Consider the following 19,138-nt stretch of genomic DNA (forward strand, 5'->3'; position numbering starts at 1 on the left):
CTCACCGCCCATTTTAACCTTGACATGCTCGTTTTCACCCTCCATTTTCCGCCGGGCTTGTCTTTTTCTGGTTCCCATTTTTAAAAATCGGCGGCTTGCCCCTTCTCTGGTCCTCCGCTTTCATTCCTAGCCCCCGAGCTGGGCTTCTCCACCAGGGCTCCCATTTAACCTCTGAGCTCCCGGCCTCAGCGCCCCCCATTTTATTCTCCAGACTCGTTCCTTTCCCCCCGCCTTCTCACTGGCTCCAGGGTTCCCGGACCCATTCCTCCCAATTCTCTCCTCGGCCCCCGCTTTTTGTCCCCACAGTTCCCCTGATGCCTGGTGTGTCCAGGTCCTCGTTCTTGAGCGACAGTCTCCGTCCTATTCGCTCCGCTCTTCACCTGGTTCCCACCCACCTCCGGCTTTCTCTCCACCTCATCTTCCCCAGTTCTCTCCTCGCCCTCCGCACCCCTCCCTCGGACTCCCTCAGCCCCGCTCCCCGCCACACCCCCTTTTTTGCCTACACCTCCCGCATCCACCCCCATCCCCCGCTGTCACCAGCCGCGTTCCATCCGCTCCCGGTTTCCCCCTCCACCCAGTTTCTCCCCCCCGCTCCGTTTTCACCCTCCCCCCGCTTCTCTTCATCCCCGCAGCCCCCCGTTTTTAGCCTGCCCTGCTCACCTGCCCCCCCCCGCTTTCCTTCAGCCCCGCCCCTCAGATTGTATCTCGTCCTCGTTCACCTGCCCGCCTCCCCATTTTCCCCTCGTCCCCGCCCCCCGGTTTTGTCCTGTCCGCCCGACCCCCGCGTTCCCCTCAGCCGTATACGGTACTTCCCCCGCCCGGTTTTATCCTGCCTCCCCCCCGTTTTCCCTTCGGCCCCCGGGTTTTATTCTGCACCCCCCCTCCGCCGTTTTCCCCTCGGCCCCGCCCCCTTAGCCCCCGCGGCCCGCCCCCCGCGCGTCCCCGCCCGCGCCCGCCGCCATGTGACGGGAAGCAGCTGATGGCCTCTCCGGGCGGCGGCGGCCGCGGCGGGCGAGGCGGCGGGGCTGGGGCCGGGGCCGGGGCGGGTGCGCGCGGCGTGGGGGCGGCATGAGGGCCGGCGGCCCGGGGGGCTGAGGCGCCCGCCGCCTGCCGCGGGGCCGCGCGCGTCCTCCATGGAGGCCGGAGGTGAGCGGGGGCCGGGGCGCGCGGGTTCCCGCCGGGCGGGGCCGGGCCCGTTCCCCCGGGGGGTGGGCAGGGGCGCGGGCTCGGCCGTGGGAGGGGCGCGGCGGGGGCGCGGGGCCTGGGCCGTCCGCGCGGGCCGGCGGCGGGGGGCGCGCCCGGCGCCCAGCTTTGTTTCACTTTCGCTGTCAGCGGCCGCCACCACGTCTCCCGCCCGCCGCCGACAGGACCGGGGGAGCACGGGCCACTGCATGCCCGGACAGCGGGGCCCGACGCCTACGCCTGAGGGGGCGGGGACGCGGGGGTGCGCCAGGCCCTCAAGGGGTGATAGCTCAGGGGGCGGGTGCCCAGGTGCCGGGTGACGCACTTGCAGGTCTGGGTGGGCCTCAGGTTTGCCCCTTACAAGCGGTGTGATGGCGCATGGACCACTTAACCCAAGTCTGTTTTATATCTGCAAAATGGGATAATAATAGTACGTGCCCCAGTGGGTGGTTGGGAGCTTCCCAAACTTGCCTGTTCCTAAGAATGGGGTCTGGGTCCCTGTTAAAAAAAAAATCTCTTGCGAGCCTCTCCCAGCGGAGACTCATTCGCAGAGGTGCGGTGGGGCTGGGGATGCTGATCCGTGCTGGCATGTTTCATAGGGCAAGTTCAGGGTACATTGATGGGTGAGGTTCGTGCCTCTATCCTTGTTAACAGCTGTCATCAGAAAACAGTGTGGAAGTCTGAGAATATCGGATATACTTGGAGAGTCAGCCCAAATGAACATGTAATCTCAGTGTGCTTGTTATGCGTGCTTATTAGGCAAAGGCAAAACCTCCAGACTCTCCCTCAGACTGTCTTCTCCTTTCCAGCCACCTTGCCTCTAAACCCTACCTATACAGAAATTTGGGGTGGGCTTGGGATTTATTCTGGGAGTTCCAACTCTTGAATATACCTCCGTGCTTAAAGGCAGTTTCTTTAGGGAAAATTCTAAAAAGGGGTCAAGGCCTAGGGTTCAGAATTGTTCCAGAACCTCTTGGTACTCTTCCAGTGAAGTGCAAGCTTGGTCTTGCTCTGGAGGATTCGGATTGTTGATGTTTGCCTTTCCCTGGCTAGTTTGATGGAGTTGGGGATTGTGGGTGGGTAGGTTCAGATCAGGGTATTCCCTGGGGTGGTGTAACTTTTTAATTTGGGAAATGACATTTCTTTGTTTGCCATAGTCAGGCATTCAGTAAAAGGTGTAGAGGCAGCTCTCTCTGCCTTCCCATCTAGATAAGGGCTTTCTTTTCAGTGAGTGCGTTACCACTTTTTAAATGGCCCCTACTGTTTGTCTGAATCTTATGTGAATCTTTTTATAGCTTCCACTGTTGTTTCCATTGACTCCTTATAGTTAAAACTGAAAGCGATCTGTACCTAGCCTCCCTTTTTAGCTGGAATCTGTTTCCAGTTCTGAGTTTTTCCTAATGATTGACGACTGTGTTTTGGGGTGTGGGCAGAGCTGTCGAGAGCTGCCAAGTTGCTGTAAAAAAAAAAAAAGGAAAAAAAAGGCCAGAGACTTTTACGTTCTTTTGAAACTGAATAAAGCCCATTGTAATGGGATTACAATGGACAACAGTAGATATCTTCAGAGCAGTGGTTAGAATTCATTTATTCTTTCAACAAATATTTATTGAATATCTACTGTGTGCCAGGCAGCCTCTAGGCCACCACTGGCCAATAGAAATATAATGCAACAGCTGTAACTTAAAATATTCTAGTGGCTGCATTAAAAGAAGCGAAACAGGTGAAACCAATTTTAAAATTTTATCTGTCAATCCAGCATGTCTAAACTATTATCATTTCAACCTGTAATCACAATTATTGATATATTTTAGATCTTTTTTGTACTGAATTCAAAATATGGTGTGTGTTACATACTTAACATGCCATCTCAATTCGGACTTGGCATATTGCAAATGGTCAGTGGTCAAGTGTGGCTAGTGGGTGGTGTATTGGACAGTGCAGGTCAGTTGAAGCGGGTAGAGAGGCAGGTTTGGGGTGTGGGTAGGGAAGAGCTACACAGTAAATGTATAAAAGCAAGTAAGCAATCAAGACAAGACAACTGAATAAAGAACATTGAACGGAGGGAAAGGAAAGTGACCCGGCCACTACAGACAGGGAGTCCAGGAAGGTCTCTGAGAAGGTGACATCGACACTGAGCCCTGAATGGTAAGATGGCGCAGTCAGATAAGGATCTGAGGCCTGCCAGGCAGTTTTCTGGGCTGATGGAAAGGCCAATGTCAAGGTGGTGAGGCGGGACAAATCACCAGACTCCCTGCTGGCTAGAGTCATTGTTTCCATCTCTGTGTTCAGGTAATTTTCCTTGCACAGAAGAAGCCGATAATAAATATCTTTCCATTTGGCCTGGTCATCCAAATACATCCTAATGTTTAAGTAGAAAACCCTGATCCGTGGGCCTTTTTGCCATGAAGGACCACAGCAGGTACAATCCCAGATGAAAGCTGGATCCTCTCGGCTCTGGTTTTTGGGTTTTTTTTTTTTTCTTTTTTTTTTTTTAAGTTCTGCACTTATTATGGCTTCTTCCCCCTAGCAGCCAAGCTTAGTATGGGCCCAGACTCTGCTTTAGAATTTCCTTAGTTCTAGAAATGAAGAGACAGGAGTCACTGAGTTTTTTCTTCTTTTAGCTCTTGGATTCCTGAGCCTGAAATAGCAGGAGATTAAATCTCCAAATCACAGAAATAGAGTGTGAAATCTGGGTATGGCTCATGTTTAAGAAGCATTTCATGTGAAATGTTTGGCATAGGCAACATAATAGTTTAAGGGGCTTCATTTTGTTTATATTTAAAGAGGTGTACCATGTATATTTATTCAACAAATACTTAGTGACTGCCTGCTCTCTGCCAGGAACTCTGCTAGGCACTGAGAATAAACATACAAGGTCCCCTGCTTCCGTGGAGTTGATGTCCTGGTTGGGGGGAGACTGATAGCTAATCATAATGGTGATTGTGCTGTAAAGAACATGATGGGAGGGGTTGTGAAGGAGATTGTCATGGGGTCAGAGAAGGGCTATCCAAGGAGTTGTTATTTGAGCCAAGACTGAATGAAGAGAAGCTGCCAGTCATGGAAGGGCATTCCAGGTGAAGAGACTAGCTGGTGCAAAGGCCCTGAGGTCAGAACTAATTGAGTACAATCAAGGGGGTGAGTGAAGGCTAGAGCCAGGGGCAGGGAAGGGAGAGTTATAAGCCCAGGTGGGAGATGAAGGCCAGGGGCCAGGTTATGTAGGACATCAGGGGCATGGTAAGAAGCTTGAATTTTATTCTAAAAGTGGTTGAAACTGCTCACTCTAGGAGGTGAGGAGAATGGATGGGGGGCAGAGTGGAAGCTAGGAGAGCAGTTGCAAGGCTGCTTAGTGAGAGACGATGTTGATGAGATGGTTTGCATAGATTAGAATAGTAGCCATGGAGATGGAGAGAAGTTAGGTTTGCCAAGCCTTTTGGAAACAGCCTTGATAGAACTTGTTAATGGATCTGGTCTGAGAAGTAAAAGAGAGAAAACAAGGAGGATCCCTTTTTATATTGTGCAGAGTCTCCATGGTGTCAAAAGGATAGATAAGGTGCCTGTTGTGGAGGAAGTGAGCCAAGTGTGAATGTTATCAGCGTGGAATAAAGACTTTTTCATCCGGTAGATAAAAATGTACCTGCAGGTCAGTCGATGTCATTTAATATTTGACTACATCCAAGTTTCTCAGCCTTGGCACTATCGACATTTTGAGCAAGATAATCCTTCATCGTGGGGGGCTGTCCTGTGCACAGTAGGATGCAGTATCCGTGGCTTCTTTTCATTAGATACCAATAGCACCACCCCCAGTTATGACAACCGCAAATGTCTCCAGACATTGCCACCTGTCCCCAGGGGGACACAATCTGGTGAGAACCACTGGATTACCTGAAGGAGGCACTGGCAGATCAGGGCTAGGTCCCTACAGGAAAATATCTAGGAATAATGAGAATGAAGACAACACCACAGGGGTGCTGGGTAACATTGAGAGACCTGTTTTGGATTTAAAATGTAAAGTAACTTCATACTATGCAAATATTCCCATCCAAAGGAGTATGTTCATATAGACAAATAATTGTATAAATGAAAAGATCCCATGTACAAACATGTACAGGTTTCAGGAGAATTTCCTGGGCCTATACAAATGCCAGTTTAGGCAGATGTAATATATTAAAACCTACTTTCTGCATAGAACCTCAGGAAATGAATATTCTCTTTGCAAAAGAAACTTACTTAACTTTAAATAGCAAAGCCCAAAGGCTTGATAGATTAAAATTCTATTTAAGGACAGATTCTTCAGCAACATGTTTATTTTATAAAACAAGGTAATACCTTCATCTTCTATAACGTATATAACCAGGAAAGATTATATATACATATATAAATACCATATACAGATAGGCATCTCACTATATATGCATGTTTACCGTCGGTTTCATTAAACCCAAGATACCACAGTTCTTGTTTATCACTGAGAAAAAATACTGCCTATATAACCATAAAAATTAATCGTTTGTTAGACCCATCCAGATTTCCGCGAGGTCAGACAGTGAGAAGACATATAAAGGTGTGTCCTAAAATATGTGAAATAGGGCTGTTTAAATTAGTAACTATCTGGTAACAGGTATAAAAGGGTCAAGGTCTTGAAACTACCGAAGTGGAACATAGACCTCAGGAAGTGACCTCATTCAGAGTGGAAGCCAGTTTTTATATTAGTATGTATCATAATCATAATCAGTGGTCAAAAATCAATTGTGAACGCCTTTAACTATGAGCTTCATCAGCCATTGAGAAAAGCTTCCGCTGGAGTAGAGACTCGAACTTGCCTTCAGGTGGCAAAAGCAGCACCCGTCCAGCACCTGCTCTTCACAAGGCACAGTGCTCGGCCCAGAGAGAAATGAAAATGAAATCATTTTGGTGTTTGAACAGGGTGCTTAAACTCTGGTGGAGGGTGGGCCAGAAAGAAACTCGTAACCGCTGGAGAGAATGAAGCAGGCAGGGTGGGACTTGATTTCCACCTCGCCAGAGGTAGGATCAGGATATGTGCTTGGGAGTCTCCTAAGTCCGGGTGTGAACACGAAGGAGCTGCTTGGGGCACGGCCAAGTGACTTGGCCAGGTGACTCGTGTGGCCCGAGTGTGGTGGGTGGAGAGAGGTCACAGGTGGAGAGAGGTCACGGGAAGGGGGCGGCGCCCGTGCAGTGGGGTGGGAGGCCCAGGCTTCGCTGCCCTTACTGTGTACGCAGGTGGGAGCCTTGGAATGTATGTGAGAGAAATGTGACGTGTATTTCAGCTTCAGCAGGGTTCCCTGGGGACAAGGAAGCTCAGGGGAGTCTCGTAAAAGATCTGGGCAAGATTGGGATGAAGGCTTGAACCAGAACAGAGATGGAAACCGGAGGCCAGATCCAGAGGTCTGAGCGGCAGGAAGCAGGGCAAGTGCTGAACGTTTTAGCCTCGGTGATGGGGAGGAGGCTGGTGAGCGACGGGGAGCCTTTGAGTCAGTCGTGCGTTCTTGCAGGGTTTTTTGAGGAGACCTTAAATACACTGGAAGGCCTCCTAATCTGTGCCATCTAGCCTGGTCCCAGCCTGGTCCGGCTCTCCTTTCTTCCTCTTCAGGCATTCATAGGAAAATGAGGCCTCCATTCACCCGGTTCACTCGCACAAAGGTTACTCTGAGTCATGGTTAACCAGCAGGGGCCAGTGCCAGGGTTGAGTAACTGCGCTGGAATGCGGCCTGTGGCTACTGTTACTGCTGCGGGTCATTTAAATGACAACTCCCTCCCGGAATCCAAAGTATCACCCCTCGCCTTGGGGAGACAGTGGCTTTCCTGGGTCTGAGTCAGCAAGGTGGCCTGGAGCCTGGCTCCCCACTTTCCCCGCCGGGGCAGCAAGGGTGTTTGTTTGAAGCATATGCTGTCTCCTGTCTCAGAGGAACCGCTGCTGCTGGCCGAGCTCAAGCCGGGGCGCTCCCACCAGTTTGATTGGAAGTCGAGCTGTGAGACCTGGAGCGTCGCCTTCTCCCCAGACGGTTCCTGGTTCGCTTGGTCTCAAGGACACTGCATTGTCAAGCTGATCCCCTGGCCGCTGGAGGAGCAGTTGTAAGTCCCCCCCCCCCCCCCACCTGAGCCCAGAGGAACGAGGGACCTCCCGATGGGGACCTGGAGTGCTTTCCCACCTGACTCCCTGCCCTCTGGGGTCTGCCTGCCCGAGAACAGAAGGAGAATGGCCGAAAACAGTTCAGGAATTGATCATTGGGGTTTCCAGAGCCCCGCGGTCGGTATGTGGGAAAATTAAATCTGTGGAGATTGTGTTAGCCCCGTTGTTATTTTTCAGCAGCTTTATTGAGATGTAATTTACATACCATACAACCTGTGCCTTTAAAGTGTACAGTTCAGTGGCTTTTAGTTCATTCAGGGAGTTGTGCAGCTCTCGCCATGATTAATCTCAAAACCATTGTCATTGCCACAGAAAGCAGCCCCTACATCCCTCACTTGTCATCCTCCAGTCTCACTCTGTTCTCCAGTCCTGAGCAGCCACAAATCCTCTTTCTGTCTCTGTAGATTTGCTTATTCTCGACTTCTCGTATACATTGAATCGTACGCCATGGAGTCTTTTCTGGCGGGTTTCTTGCACTTAGGAGAATGTTTTCAGCCATCCCTCTTACAGCGTGTATCAGTATGTCATTTCCCATTACTGCCAAATAATATTCCATTGTACAGAGACAGTGCACCTCGCGTCGACAGGTGGTTTTCCCTTTTTGGCTATTACTGGTAATACTGCTGTGCACATTTACGTATGGGGTTTTTTTTGCATGGACATAGGCTTACAATGTTTCTCCGCTTGAGAAACAGACCGATGCCCAAGGTGGCTGCCCCATTTTGCAATGCCACCAGCCGATGTGTGAGATTTCCGTATCCCCCACACCCCCACACCCTCACCCCTCACCAACACGTGTTGTCCGTCTTTTTGATTCTAGCAGAGCCATCCCAGTAAGGTGGGCAGTGGCATCTTTTTGTTTGGGTTTGCATTTCCTGATAGCTTCTGACGTGGAGCACCTGGTGCTTCTTGGCCTGTCCTCCATCTTCTTTGGAGAAACTTCCATTCACATCCTTTGCCCATATTTAGGTTGGGTTTTTGTTTTTCCCTTGATGGACCAAATTTAGTTTCTGGTATTAACTAGTTGCTTTCTTTGGGCTGGTCAGGGCCCAGTGCGTGAGTGCTGTGAGCTCCAGGTCAGCCAGCCTGGCCGGGACAGGACTGCTCTGCGTCGGCCTGTTTGTTCAGGCAGCACCTGTTGGAAATCTTTGCCTGACACGGAGCCTAGGGGCTGGGAACCTTGAACTAAATCAAAGATGGCCTCTGTCCTTGAGGGTCTCATTTGTTTTGCTTTGGGCATTTCTTATAAATTGCACGTTAGATTTAAGTGTTTCATCAGTTCAGTCTGAAACTTGTGGCCTTGATAATAGGTCCCACGGACAAGAGCGTGCTGGGATTGCGGGGTGTGAATCTGGCAGCTTGGCAGGATGCATCAGGGACCTGGAAAATGTTCTTCCCGCTACTAGGAATCTCAGAAATGGGGTCATCTATTTCCATACACGGATTTTTCATCACGGAATTAGCTCTGTAGTAGTGAGAAACCAGAAATCACTTAGAATCTGGTGATGAGAGGATGGTAAGGGAAACAAACGATGGCATTGCTGTAGGATATTTTTTGTAGCCATCAGAGATTTTTTTTTTTAAATCATGATTTTCAGTTCCTTCTGTGGTCAGTTTAGTGAAAATGCCAAGGTCTTTCATTCTTTATTGATCTCCTACTCTAAACGCAAGAGACTCAACTTTATACCCAGTCCGTAAGCTTATGGTTCGAAAAAGAATTTTTTAAAAAGCGTACAGATGGAAATTCTGTTTTCCTGAAAATTACTCTTATGTTCAAACATATACATCACTATAGGTAAGTACATCTGTCCAGTATGAACTCAGGAAAATGGAAATTTGAGTATTAAGTCTTTTTGTGTATCTGTTGCTTAATATAATGAGAGAAATGTTACTGTTTAATGTGTTAAGTAAGAAGTTACTTGTTCGGGGGAAAAATCACACATTTTGAAGAATAATAACTTAGGACAATGCTTATAAGACTTAATGAAAAAAGGAAGCTATAAAGCCATATATGTAATATCCCAAATTTGTCTTTTAAAAATATATGTACATATGCACAAATAAAAACTCATAGTGAAATGTTTACTGTTTTTAGAGTGGTATTAGGATTATGGGTAATTTTAATTTTATTATTTGTCTCACTTCCAAATTTTTCCCACAGTTCTTTATTACTTTTATAATTGAAAATAATTGTTATTTAAAAGTCCTTTAAAAGGGGAAATCTGAAAGTCCTTAGGTTCTTGTTCGGATTGTTACACATTTAAAAAAAAATAATAGCGCTTTTGGTATTAAGCAAATAATTGGTACTAACCAAATAATTGTACTAGTTTTGGAAATAGTTTTGAGGAACTTGAATTTCAGTGAAGTTAAATTCCCCCAGTGACCGCCTTGCCCTTAGCTCTTCCTTTCCCATGCACGTACCCGCCACCTCCCATGTACCTCATCCCTTCATGACTGGCAAATGCAGAAGTCCAGGGGATCTGTTGAGTAGTGGGCCTGGCTACCCAAGACTTGAGTTCTAGTTCCAATTCGGCCCCTGATTTTGTGAGCCTAGGAAAGTTAACTCTACCCTCAAATGGAGGGTTTAGTATCTCTTTCTAGAGAAATTCAGTTTATGATGTTAAAATGAATTAATATGCAGATGTGCCTTAATTCCTTTGGAATAAAATAGCTACAGATTATTCCTTAATTCAAATGCAGAAATTAGGATTTTATAAAAAATGTAAAACAAATGTAGCTTCGGTGGCACCAAGCCATCCTGCAGAGCTTTCCCTGTGGCTCCGCCTTTCCCGCGCTGCCTCCCTGTTTGGCCGACTCAGGCCCCTGCGCCAGGACCAGGCAGGTTCTGGAGGTGCGGGACTGAAAAGGATCAGTCGAAAAGACAGTCATTATCACATTCAGATGTTTGTCAGGACAAGTTTTCAAACACCATTAGGCCATTGAGACCTGGGGTCAGCACATGTTTCTTTGAAGGCTCAGGTGGTAAATACTTTTGGCTTTGGGGGCTGTCCGGTCTCTGTCCAGACTCCTCCTCTCTGCTGTTAACGGCGTGAAAGCAGCCATGGATGGTATGTGAACAAACAAATGTGGTGTTCCAATAAAACTTTATGTATAAAAATATTGCTGGTCTGGGCATAGCGTGCCAAGCTCTGATTTGGACTAATAGAGTTTTAGAGCTGATGGAGCCTATGTTTGCCTTAGCTCCTCCCTTCTAATTTTATAGGTGAGCTTGGTTAAAATTCTTTAATATATTTCAACTACACACTTGGCAAAAATGTGATTTACTTCTAACTTTGGGGAAAGAGGTCCAGTTACATACAGGTTGAGTATAGGATTTTTCACGGAACTGGGTTCCAGCTTCATCACCTTCATTTCCCCTAGTTTGATACACCCCAGAGTGTGGTCAGGGTCACACAGAAAAGTAGGACTTAATACTTGCCCTGATAAAGTGTACTGTAGACAGGAAACTTTGAGTTCGGGGGCTGAACCCCAGGGCTGTCCCAACTGCTCAAGCCTGTGAGATGTGGTCTGCTGGGGGAGGGTGGACAGGGCCTAGATCTTAGGGAGTGAGTCTCACGGAGCTTATCTGGGCCTGTGTTTCACCGTAAGTAGAACGTAAAAGCAGTTGAAGCTGGGGGATCTTTGAGGTCAGTGCAGCTCTGCACATTTCTGTGGGCTTTCTGTCCTGGGTCACCCCGCTGGTTGGTTCCTGAGCTGGATGGATGTACCCAGAGAAGTAAGTGAGAGAGCCTCACTAATGGGTTGGAGCATCATGAGTGAAGGTGGAAATCAGTTCGTACCAAGCAAACTGTGTGGGCCAGAAACGCATTCATTTCCCTGCTCCTTGGGCCTTTCAAAGCTAGGGGCTCATCAGGCAGGGGAGCGGCAGATGCGTATTCAAGTTCTAAGATCTGTCCTAGTTCCAGACCTACAGCATGCTTTCTTCCTCATGGGAAAAACTGAGGGCATCTTTCCTTCCGTGCACCAAACCTGAGAGAACTTTCTGAGGAAGCGTAGGGCTCCCTGGAGCTTCTGTGATCTAGTTATCCCACAAGGCAGGTCACCCCATTGCAGGGGTATCACAGATGGAATGAACCAAGGCTAATGAAGTCTTTGTTACATGAATTCTAAAGAGAAATTAAGTCACGTTAGAATTCACCAAAGGCCAATTTGTTTCTAGAACCTTAGTATCTTAGATATCATGGAATGAACAGTTGGTTGACACTTTTGGACTCATTAAGGAATCTCTGCTTTCTCCAGCATCCCTAAAGGGTTTGAAGCCAAAAGCCGAAGCAGCAAAAATGATACAAAAGGGCGAGGCAGCCCAAAGGAGAAGACTCTGGATTGTGGGCAGATTGTCTGGGGTTTGGCCTTTAGCCCGTGGCCTTCTCCACCTAGCAGGAAGCTCTGGGCACGCCACCATCCCCAAGTGCCAGACATCTCTTGCCTGATCCTTGCTACGGGACTCAATGACGGGCAGATCAAGATTTGGGAGGTGCAAACAGGTAGGTCATTTCTGGCCGGGATAAGGTCCCAGGGTGCATGCATGTTCTCATCAGGGACCAGAGAAGCCGCCGGCCCCCCAGTTGGCTGAGGGGTGTAGCCGTGACCAGCAGACCGGGTGCCCCCTCTCCCACTGACCAAGTGCTCCTGCTCCCACGCCAGGGCTCCTGCTTTTGAATCTTTCCGGCCACCAAGATGTCGTGAGAGATCTGAGCTTCACACCCAGTGGCAGTTTGATTTTGGTCTCGGCATCTCGGGATAAGACTCTTCGCATCTGGGACCTGAATAAACATGGTACGGAAGTGACGGAACTACTGGGCAGCTCCAAAAATACTCTTATTTGCCCCCTTCTCACTTTTACCTAGAATAGTGTTTCTCAACCAATTTTCCTAAGGACCCTTGTAAGACTTTTTTTTCTAATCACGCACCCACCTCATCCCCATGAGATATTAATATCAAAATATACCGTTTATTTTTGCACTGAATGCATATCGATGCTTTGTACATAAAAAAAAAGTAAGGTTTTTTTCGGCTACTGAGAACCAGTTTTCACCCCTACTGATTGAAAGTAGATGCTGTAGGTAAGTTTTCTCAGCCGTGGTGCACACTGACATTTTGGGCGTGCCGATTCTTCGTTACAGGCCGTCATGTGCATTCTAGGATGTTGAGGAACATCCCTGGACTCTAACCACCAGATGCCAGAAGCACCTTCTCTAGTTGTGACAGCCAGAACGTCTCCAGACTTTGCCCCCTGTCCATGCGAAGGGCATCGTCTCCCCGGGTTGAGAAACACCAGTCTAGAGGAAGTCGTCCATGTTGGTTACTTCCTGTCAGAAATAGTTTCTTTGTGAAGTGGAATCTTTGCCCAGAAGAATTCTCTTAGCTAGAGAGGATCAACTTTTGTGACTTTTGCTTTGAGCAGAGCTGTATACAGAGGTGGCCCATACATCTCTGGTACTGATCTTTAACCGGAAAGGTGACATGGTGAAGAGGAGTTTATTGCCAGGCCCTTTCTTCCCCACATGGGCAGGGACGCAGGGGCTGGAGGGAGGTGGGAGGAGGAAACGGCCACGTGGACAGTTGATACAGACGCACACTCACCCGCAATAACGCGAAGGCACCGGTACTCTTGCCTCAGCCGTGATTGTGCCGGCCCCCCACAACCACGAGAGGGGACCTACTCCTGCCCTCTGAGAAGCAAGCCTGATGACTCGTCAGACTGCCAAGGAGGTGCTTGGTGTCCAGATGAGGTGGTGAGAACAAGAGAACTCTAGTTGTTTCTGCTGTGGCACTTGAAGTCACAAGATAGGTCTGCTGTTGGGAAGTCTTCTCCAAGGCAGCGCCATTTTTAATGTGTATCCAGAGGCAGCTTGCCACCGCCTAAGGTAGATAATCTTTCGGTGATTGGGAAGAGAGGACTAGCTGAAGGGGACTGGGAGCGGCCGAGTACAGTAGGGCTTTCTCAGGGGCGGGGTGGTGGTGATAAAGTAGTGTTCCCAGGTACGGGGCCCTGCCCTTCCATCCTGCCTACATTTGTTCGGTACTCACAACCACCCCGGGGGGCGGCGGGGGGGAGGTTGGTGCTGCTTTTATGTGACAGCTGAAGAAACCATGACTCACTACAAAAATTCCGTGTACGCTCGTATACATACACATACACACAAACTCTTAAATGCATGACTATATGTTCATAAAAGTTCTTTCCCTTTTTTTGTATTGGTTTTCACTACCCCCCCCCCCCCCCCCCCCCGTCTCTTTTCCTATCTCGTCCTCCACTCTACTGCCTTCCCTGGAATCCCCCTGCAGCCTCAGGACCCATGCTAAGAGCCTTCCGTATTTCCCTCTGTGTCCTACTTACGCTTAACAGACTTTGGGGTCGTTGTTCCACAACAGATTCATATTCCTCACATTTTTTCCACAAACCATGGAAAATCTAGATCCTTAATGGCATCTGAATTAGGGGGGTAGACGGAATCCATATAGTTGCCTGTTCTCTTATGCTTATGGATGGGCCTTTAATTTTTTTCCCCCACCTCAGAACTGGAGCAATTATGTGAGTAGCCCCGGGGCATATGCCACATGACTCAGCACACTGAGTCATCAGTGGGGTCAGGGTTCAAACCGGGGTTCACCTGACCGCAGAGCACATGGCCCTCATTACTCTGCACTGTCGCTCATCCAGACACCCTGGCAAGGGTGAGAGGGTGCAGTGGGAGCCTTGGGAGAGAGGGAGACCATTACAGAGTGTAGACAACAGAAGTGAAGATAAAACATTCTCAAATTTGGAAGGATGCTCCGAAGTATTAGAGATGGTTGGGGGTGGGGGCTGAAAAGAACATTCTCTGCTATCGGAGGGATCTCTCAGATCTGATCTATGTACAGCCTTTATCCTACCGATCCTGTGGATTTTGGTGAAACAGAAGGTAGTGATTTCCTTGGGGATTACGCTATCGTATTAATAGATTTCAGGTGTTTACATGACACATCCTGGCGTATTTCTTTCTCTGCGCTAAAAAAACTGGGCCTTTGGGCGCAGCCGAGAGCAAACTGTGTGGGTGTGCTGGGGTTGGGGGTGGGCCAGCCTTCAGACGTACTCTCGCTTGCTGGCTCACCGGCTCCCCGTGTGCCCCTCCCTGCAGGTAAACAGATCCAGGTGCTGTCGGGCCACCTGCAGTGGGTTTACTGCTGCTCCATCTCCCCGGACTGCAGCATGCTGTGCTCTGCCGCCGGAGAGAAGTCGGTAAGGCTCAGGCGGTGGCTGCCATTTCCTCCGTTGCCCGAGTGCAGCGAGAGCTGGAGGTTGGGCTCGGTGTGGGAGAGGGTCGGTAAGGCCCGTGCCTCCAGCATCGGCGGCAAAGTCGCCCTGGCAGGAGGCACGCTCGCCAGCCGGGCCCTCCTCCTGCACGCTTCTGATTGGATTTGCATGTTGACATAAACCAAAAGAGAGGAGGTGTTTGAGGAGATGCATTGCTCTGTCACTGGAGGAGGGCTGTTCGCCTTCACAAAGTTTTTACATTTCTTTTCCCCCTGGAGTCTCAGATGTTACAAGTTGCAACCCCTCTATGGATCCACGTTTCCCTCTGAACAATTTCATTTGAATCTGGGTCATGGGGATTTCCATTTCAAATCAGAATGTGCGGTACTTGAACTTTGTTCTGAAATCCTGGCTGTTGTTTAAGAAAGTATTAGAAACCCAAGAACAGTTTGGCAACTGTGTGTGTGTCTGATTTCATGTCTGCGTCGAGCTGTTTGCTGTGACTAACTCGGGGAAGTGAAGAGTCCACTGTGTGGTACAGCCCGGGTGGTTAATCATTGATTTGGGGTTTGGAACTACTGATGGCGAGTTTTCTTCATGGGAAGAAAATAAAATCCCATTTTTCATGATTCTCAAAAAGATTTCAAGTGATGAACTGTGTCAGACATCCGGACAGTTGTCCCACCATTCTGTAAACACATGGTGTAAAATGGCTCGGCAAAGTGCCACTGCTCTGTTGGGAGCCCTGGAGCTCACCTCTGACCCATATTTTTGTTTTTAACTGAAAGGACAGGATAGTGCTTGGCTCGGGTCTCTGCCAGCACACACTGGGATCTTGCAACCAGGGCCCAGAAGCCAAACTCAGAAACTTCTCCGGATACATTTTTAGCCGGTAGTCTTCCTGAGGTTGGCTGGGTTTCTGCTCCCTTAGACTAGGCTCCTTGAGCTTGTGCACCGGTCGGGTGCCTCAAGAATTCGGACCCGTTGCTTTCCCGAGGCCTCTGTGCCACGTTCTGGAAGAGCTGTACGAAAGCGGGAGTGGAGAGCTTGGCTCCACCTGGCCGTGGGGCCTCATGTGTTGTTCGCTCACTGTTCACGCTGCGGCTGCCCCTAACCAGGCACCTGTTCCTTTCCACAGGTGTTTCTATGGAGCATGCGGTCCTACACGTTAATCCGGAAGCTAGAGGGCCACCAAAGCAGTGTTGTGTCTTGTGACTTCTCCCCCGACTCCGCCTTGCTCGTCACTGCTTCTTACGACACCAACGTGATCATGTGGGACCCATATACTGGCGAGAGGCTGAGGTTCCTCCAGTAAGGACGGGATCCCTGCTTCGGACTTTGTCGCAGGGGTGACTGTTGAGAAAGCTGCCTTGGGTTAGGCATGGCCTGCGTAGAGTCCGGGGCAGGGGAGGCGGGGGCATGCGGTGGCACTTCATTGTCACTTACGTTCTCAAATTAGACCCGAGTGCCTTCAAGGCTCCCGAGGTAGGAGGCTGTGTGTACTTCTGGATTCAGCGTTAATGAAACCTCAAAGTGACTCTTTCTTTCCATTTACTAATAACCATAGTAGCAAGTTCAGAACGATCCTCTTACTGAAACTGGTATTTCCAAAATGAATTTTCATGTTCTCACAAACTCGGGTCTTTTGCTCTTTGTCTCTGTTGTTTTCTGAAGCAAATAATAGGTAGTCCTATAATTATCATGTATCTTAGCCGAAAAAAGACTTTCAGTTTGTACTGTGGCATTAAAGTGAGGGCTGACCTACTTTGCATAAGGAAATTAGCACAGAGAGTGTGAGTAACCCTTCAACCCCTTCCACGAGAGACTTAGGAAATGTGCTTTTTTTTCCCTAGTCTGCTTTTCCCAAGGTTTTCTGTAGGGGGTAAGGATGGGTCTTGGAGCCTGTCATATCCCCAGCATTTTGGCCTCCTGCCCAGGAATGAAGATGAAGGGCGAAGAGTGGCCATCACCCCAGGCTGACCGTCTGTTTCTTTCTCCTCAGCCACACCCAACTTGACCCCCCCATGGACGACAGTGACGTGCACATTAGCTCCCTGAGATCTGTGTGCTTCTCTCCTGAAGGCTTGTACCTCGCCACAGTGGCAGATGACAGGTAACAGAGAGAAATCTCGGTGTGTGGCCTCAGACCAGGGCCCTGCAAGCAATGGTAGCATCCCCCTCTGGGGCTGGCCCCACATCTGCTAATGTGCAAATATTTCTGTTCTCTCTCATCCAGACTCCTCCGGATCTGGGCCCTGGAACTGAAAACTCCAATTGCATTTGCTCCTATGACCAATGGTCTTTGCTGCACATTTTTTCCACATGGTGGAGTTATTGCCACAGGGTATGTGTCTGGTAGCTGAACAGATGGGGAGCAGTTTCTGCTGAGTGTACCATGTAGCTTTTTAAGGAAAGCAAGCATCTAGAATGTTCTTGCCAATGACGAAGGCTTTAAGGATATGCAAGAGGACACAACATTCTAATAATCTGTTCTGCCAGTGTAGGTTATCATTTACTCTTAATATTTAACCTAAGAGTAATTAAAGAGCTATGATTGGTGCCACTTAATGGGCCACGTCCACAAGGAGGCCCATGTCGGGATGATGCAGAATTTCTGAGAAACCATTTAGGGCAGAGGCCACCTTGCAGGGATCATCTATAATTCAGGAGGTGGCACTCTTCCCTCTGTTGCACTTGAACTCACGGTGTGACTCAGAAGGGGCCGAGCTCACAGACAGCACTTTGGTATTGAAGGTGTCTTGAGTTCTTATGATCCTCCCAGCAGCCTTAAGTTATTCAGCATCACAGCCTTTACATCAATTTTGACCATCAGGGCTGCATTTAAGGGCTGCATGGCCCTCCCCGGGTGCCTCCTGCTGATGCAAGTACGAGTAGAAACATTAATACCCACCGTGAAAGCGTGCGTTTCTAAGGTCTCTCTCAAAGCGTCTGTTTCGGTTCCCTTTCAGGACAAGGGATGGCCACGTCCAGTTCTGGACAGCTCCTCGGGTCCTGTCTTCACTGAAGCACTTATGCCGGAAAGCCCTTCGAAGTTTCCTGACCACCTACCAAGTGCTAGCACTGCCGATCCCCAAGAAAATGAAAGAGTTCCTCACATACAGGACTTTTTAAGCCATGCACCATAGTCTTACTTGTTTTCTTGCAGCAGGATCAAGCTTCCTGGCCGAGGAGTGGCAGGGACGATGGGCCAAACAGCTGGTCTTGGATTGAAATGGCATTTCTCTTTGAGGTGGCGAACAGAGTGTAGCAAAAGCAGATTCTGGCGGACTAGTCACCCAGGTTTTTCTCCGTGACCTGTGGCAGCCAGTCACGGAGCGGGTCCCAGCTCCGTGGCAGCAGAACATTACCTTAAATTCTCAGTCCACTTAGAATGGCAGCGTCAAACACTTTCTCAAGTCCTTTGGATTCCGAGTGCAGTGACCATGTTGGTTTCGCAAGCAGAGAAACCAGGCCTCGAGAGCCTCTGTTGTGGCAGATCATCCCCTCGACTGGCAAGTGGGCAAGTGTTGGCTTCTGCCTCGTACTTGCCATGGTCGTGTTTCAGACGCAGTGGTGACATTGTTTAAAGTTCTCTCCTGCTGTGTCAGAGTGGCTTTGCTGTTGGCAAGTGCTTTCCTTCCTCGAGCTCCTCTCTGACCAGCAGGACCCAGTTTTCACGGAGCCGTCTGCTGTGAGGTGTTAGCTACATTACAGGCGACTCAGAGGCTGTGCTCCTGACTGATACACTATAAATGGCTTTTTTTTTTTTTTTAAATAAGCAGTGGTATGCATGTGCAGGAGATGACCAATGTGTGTGTCCGGTTACGCAAGGATGTATTCCTCAACTGCATGACTGTCCAAGTGGCGACTGAGTTGTCAAGCGGTTTGCTGTTTGTAGCCTATTTATTTGTATTTTCTCAACAGATGTTAAGGTACAACTGTGTTTTCTTCCTGGTATCTAAAAACCATAGTTCTTAAGTCGAACAGTTGTGAAGATGTCTCTTCTTCATTGTGTAGAGAATCGGTGTCGTCGTCCCTCCGGCTGATTGTCACGTACGAGGTCTGACTTTGCTGCTTCACCGCATCGGACCAGTCAGCCCATTTCACCTCTACCCCTTAACAAAAATAGCTCCTTGAAAGTACTGTTCTTCAGTGGCGTGTAGTTCTCTGATCAAGACACCTCATTCCAGTGAAATCTGCCTTTGGAAAATTTAATATATTTTAAATTATTTTAAAAGAAACGCAACATCTTATCCTTTGGCTTTCTTACTAGGTGCTTTATGGAGGCCAGTGTTAATGTTGATAAAACTTGTCGCAAAAGTACAAGAGTCTTCTCTACCACCTTTGTTGCTGAAGAAAAACATTTCTTTTCAAGATGAGAGGCTTTCATTGAAGGAAAAGCTAAAAAGCTCTCGGCTCACTGTTTTCATTTTTTCCATAAGAAAAAAAAATCACCTTTTAAAACAAGTGAGTATAGCAGGACAGTGGGGAATGGCTTGGGCCAATTTTACATTTTGTGGTCATCTTGAACCATCACAGTGCAGCCTGAG

At 48.8% G+C, this 19,138-nt stretch overlaps 1 protein-coding gene across 3 annotated transcripts; it reads left to right on the plus strand.

The window, feature by feature from the left end:
• The first annotated feature begins 987 nt into the window (after positions 1-987).
• Positions 988-18,572, plus strand: WSB2 (WD repeat and SOCS box containing 2). Of its 3 annotated transcripts, XM_045791614.2 has the most exons (9): positions 988-1,146; positions 7,104-7,272; positions 11,591-11,835; positions 11,996-12,127; positions 14,473-14,573; positions 15,727-15,899; positions 16,591-16,701; positions 16,825-16,932; positions 17,558-18,572. In XM_045791614.2, the coding sequence occupies exons 1-9, from the start codon at positions 1,134-1,136 to the stop codon at positions 17,718-17,720; spliced, it is 1,215 nt and encodes a 404-aa protein (XP_045647570.1). In that variant the 5' UTR covers positions 988-1,133; the 3' UTR covers positions 17,721-18,572. The 3 variants fall into 3 exon arrangements, with proteins under 3 accessions (XP_045647570.1, XP_087713431.1, XP_045647569.1); XM_045791613.2 differs by lacking the exon at positions 988-1,146 and having other exon boundaries at positions 6,963-7,272; XM_087857305.1 differs by lacking the exons at positions 988-1,146; positions 11,996-12,127 and having other exon boundaries at positions 6,956-7,272.
• The last annotated feature ends 566 nt before the right edge of the window (positions 18,573-19,138 follow it).

This window comes from Ursus americanus, chromosome 30 (assembly GCF_024610735.1).
Source record: "Ursus americanus isolate L20-20 chromosome 30, mUrsAme1.1.p, whole genome shotgun sequence".
NCBI lineage: Eukaryota > Metazoa > Chordata > Mammalia > Carnivora > Ursidae > Ursus > Ursus americanus.

What these genes read in the sequence shown, in the direction of transcription:
- WSB2 (XM_045791613.2), top strand. Translation starts at nt 7,085, where the DNA reads ATGCTGTCTCCTGTCTCAGAGGAACCGCTGCTGCTGGCCGAGCTCAAG. An exon ending in CTGGGACCTGAATAAACATG is followed by an intron (nt 12,128 to 14,472) that starts GTACGGAAGTGA and finishes CCCTCCCTGCAG; the next exon opens with GTAAACAGATCCAGGTGCTG. An exon ending in CTGCCGCCGGAGAGAAGTCG is followed by an intron (nt 14,574 to 15,726) that starts GTAAGGCTCAGG and finishes TCCTTTCCACAG; the next exon opens with GTGTTTCTATGGAGCATGCG.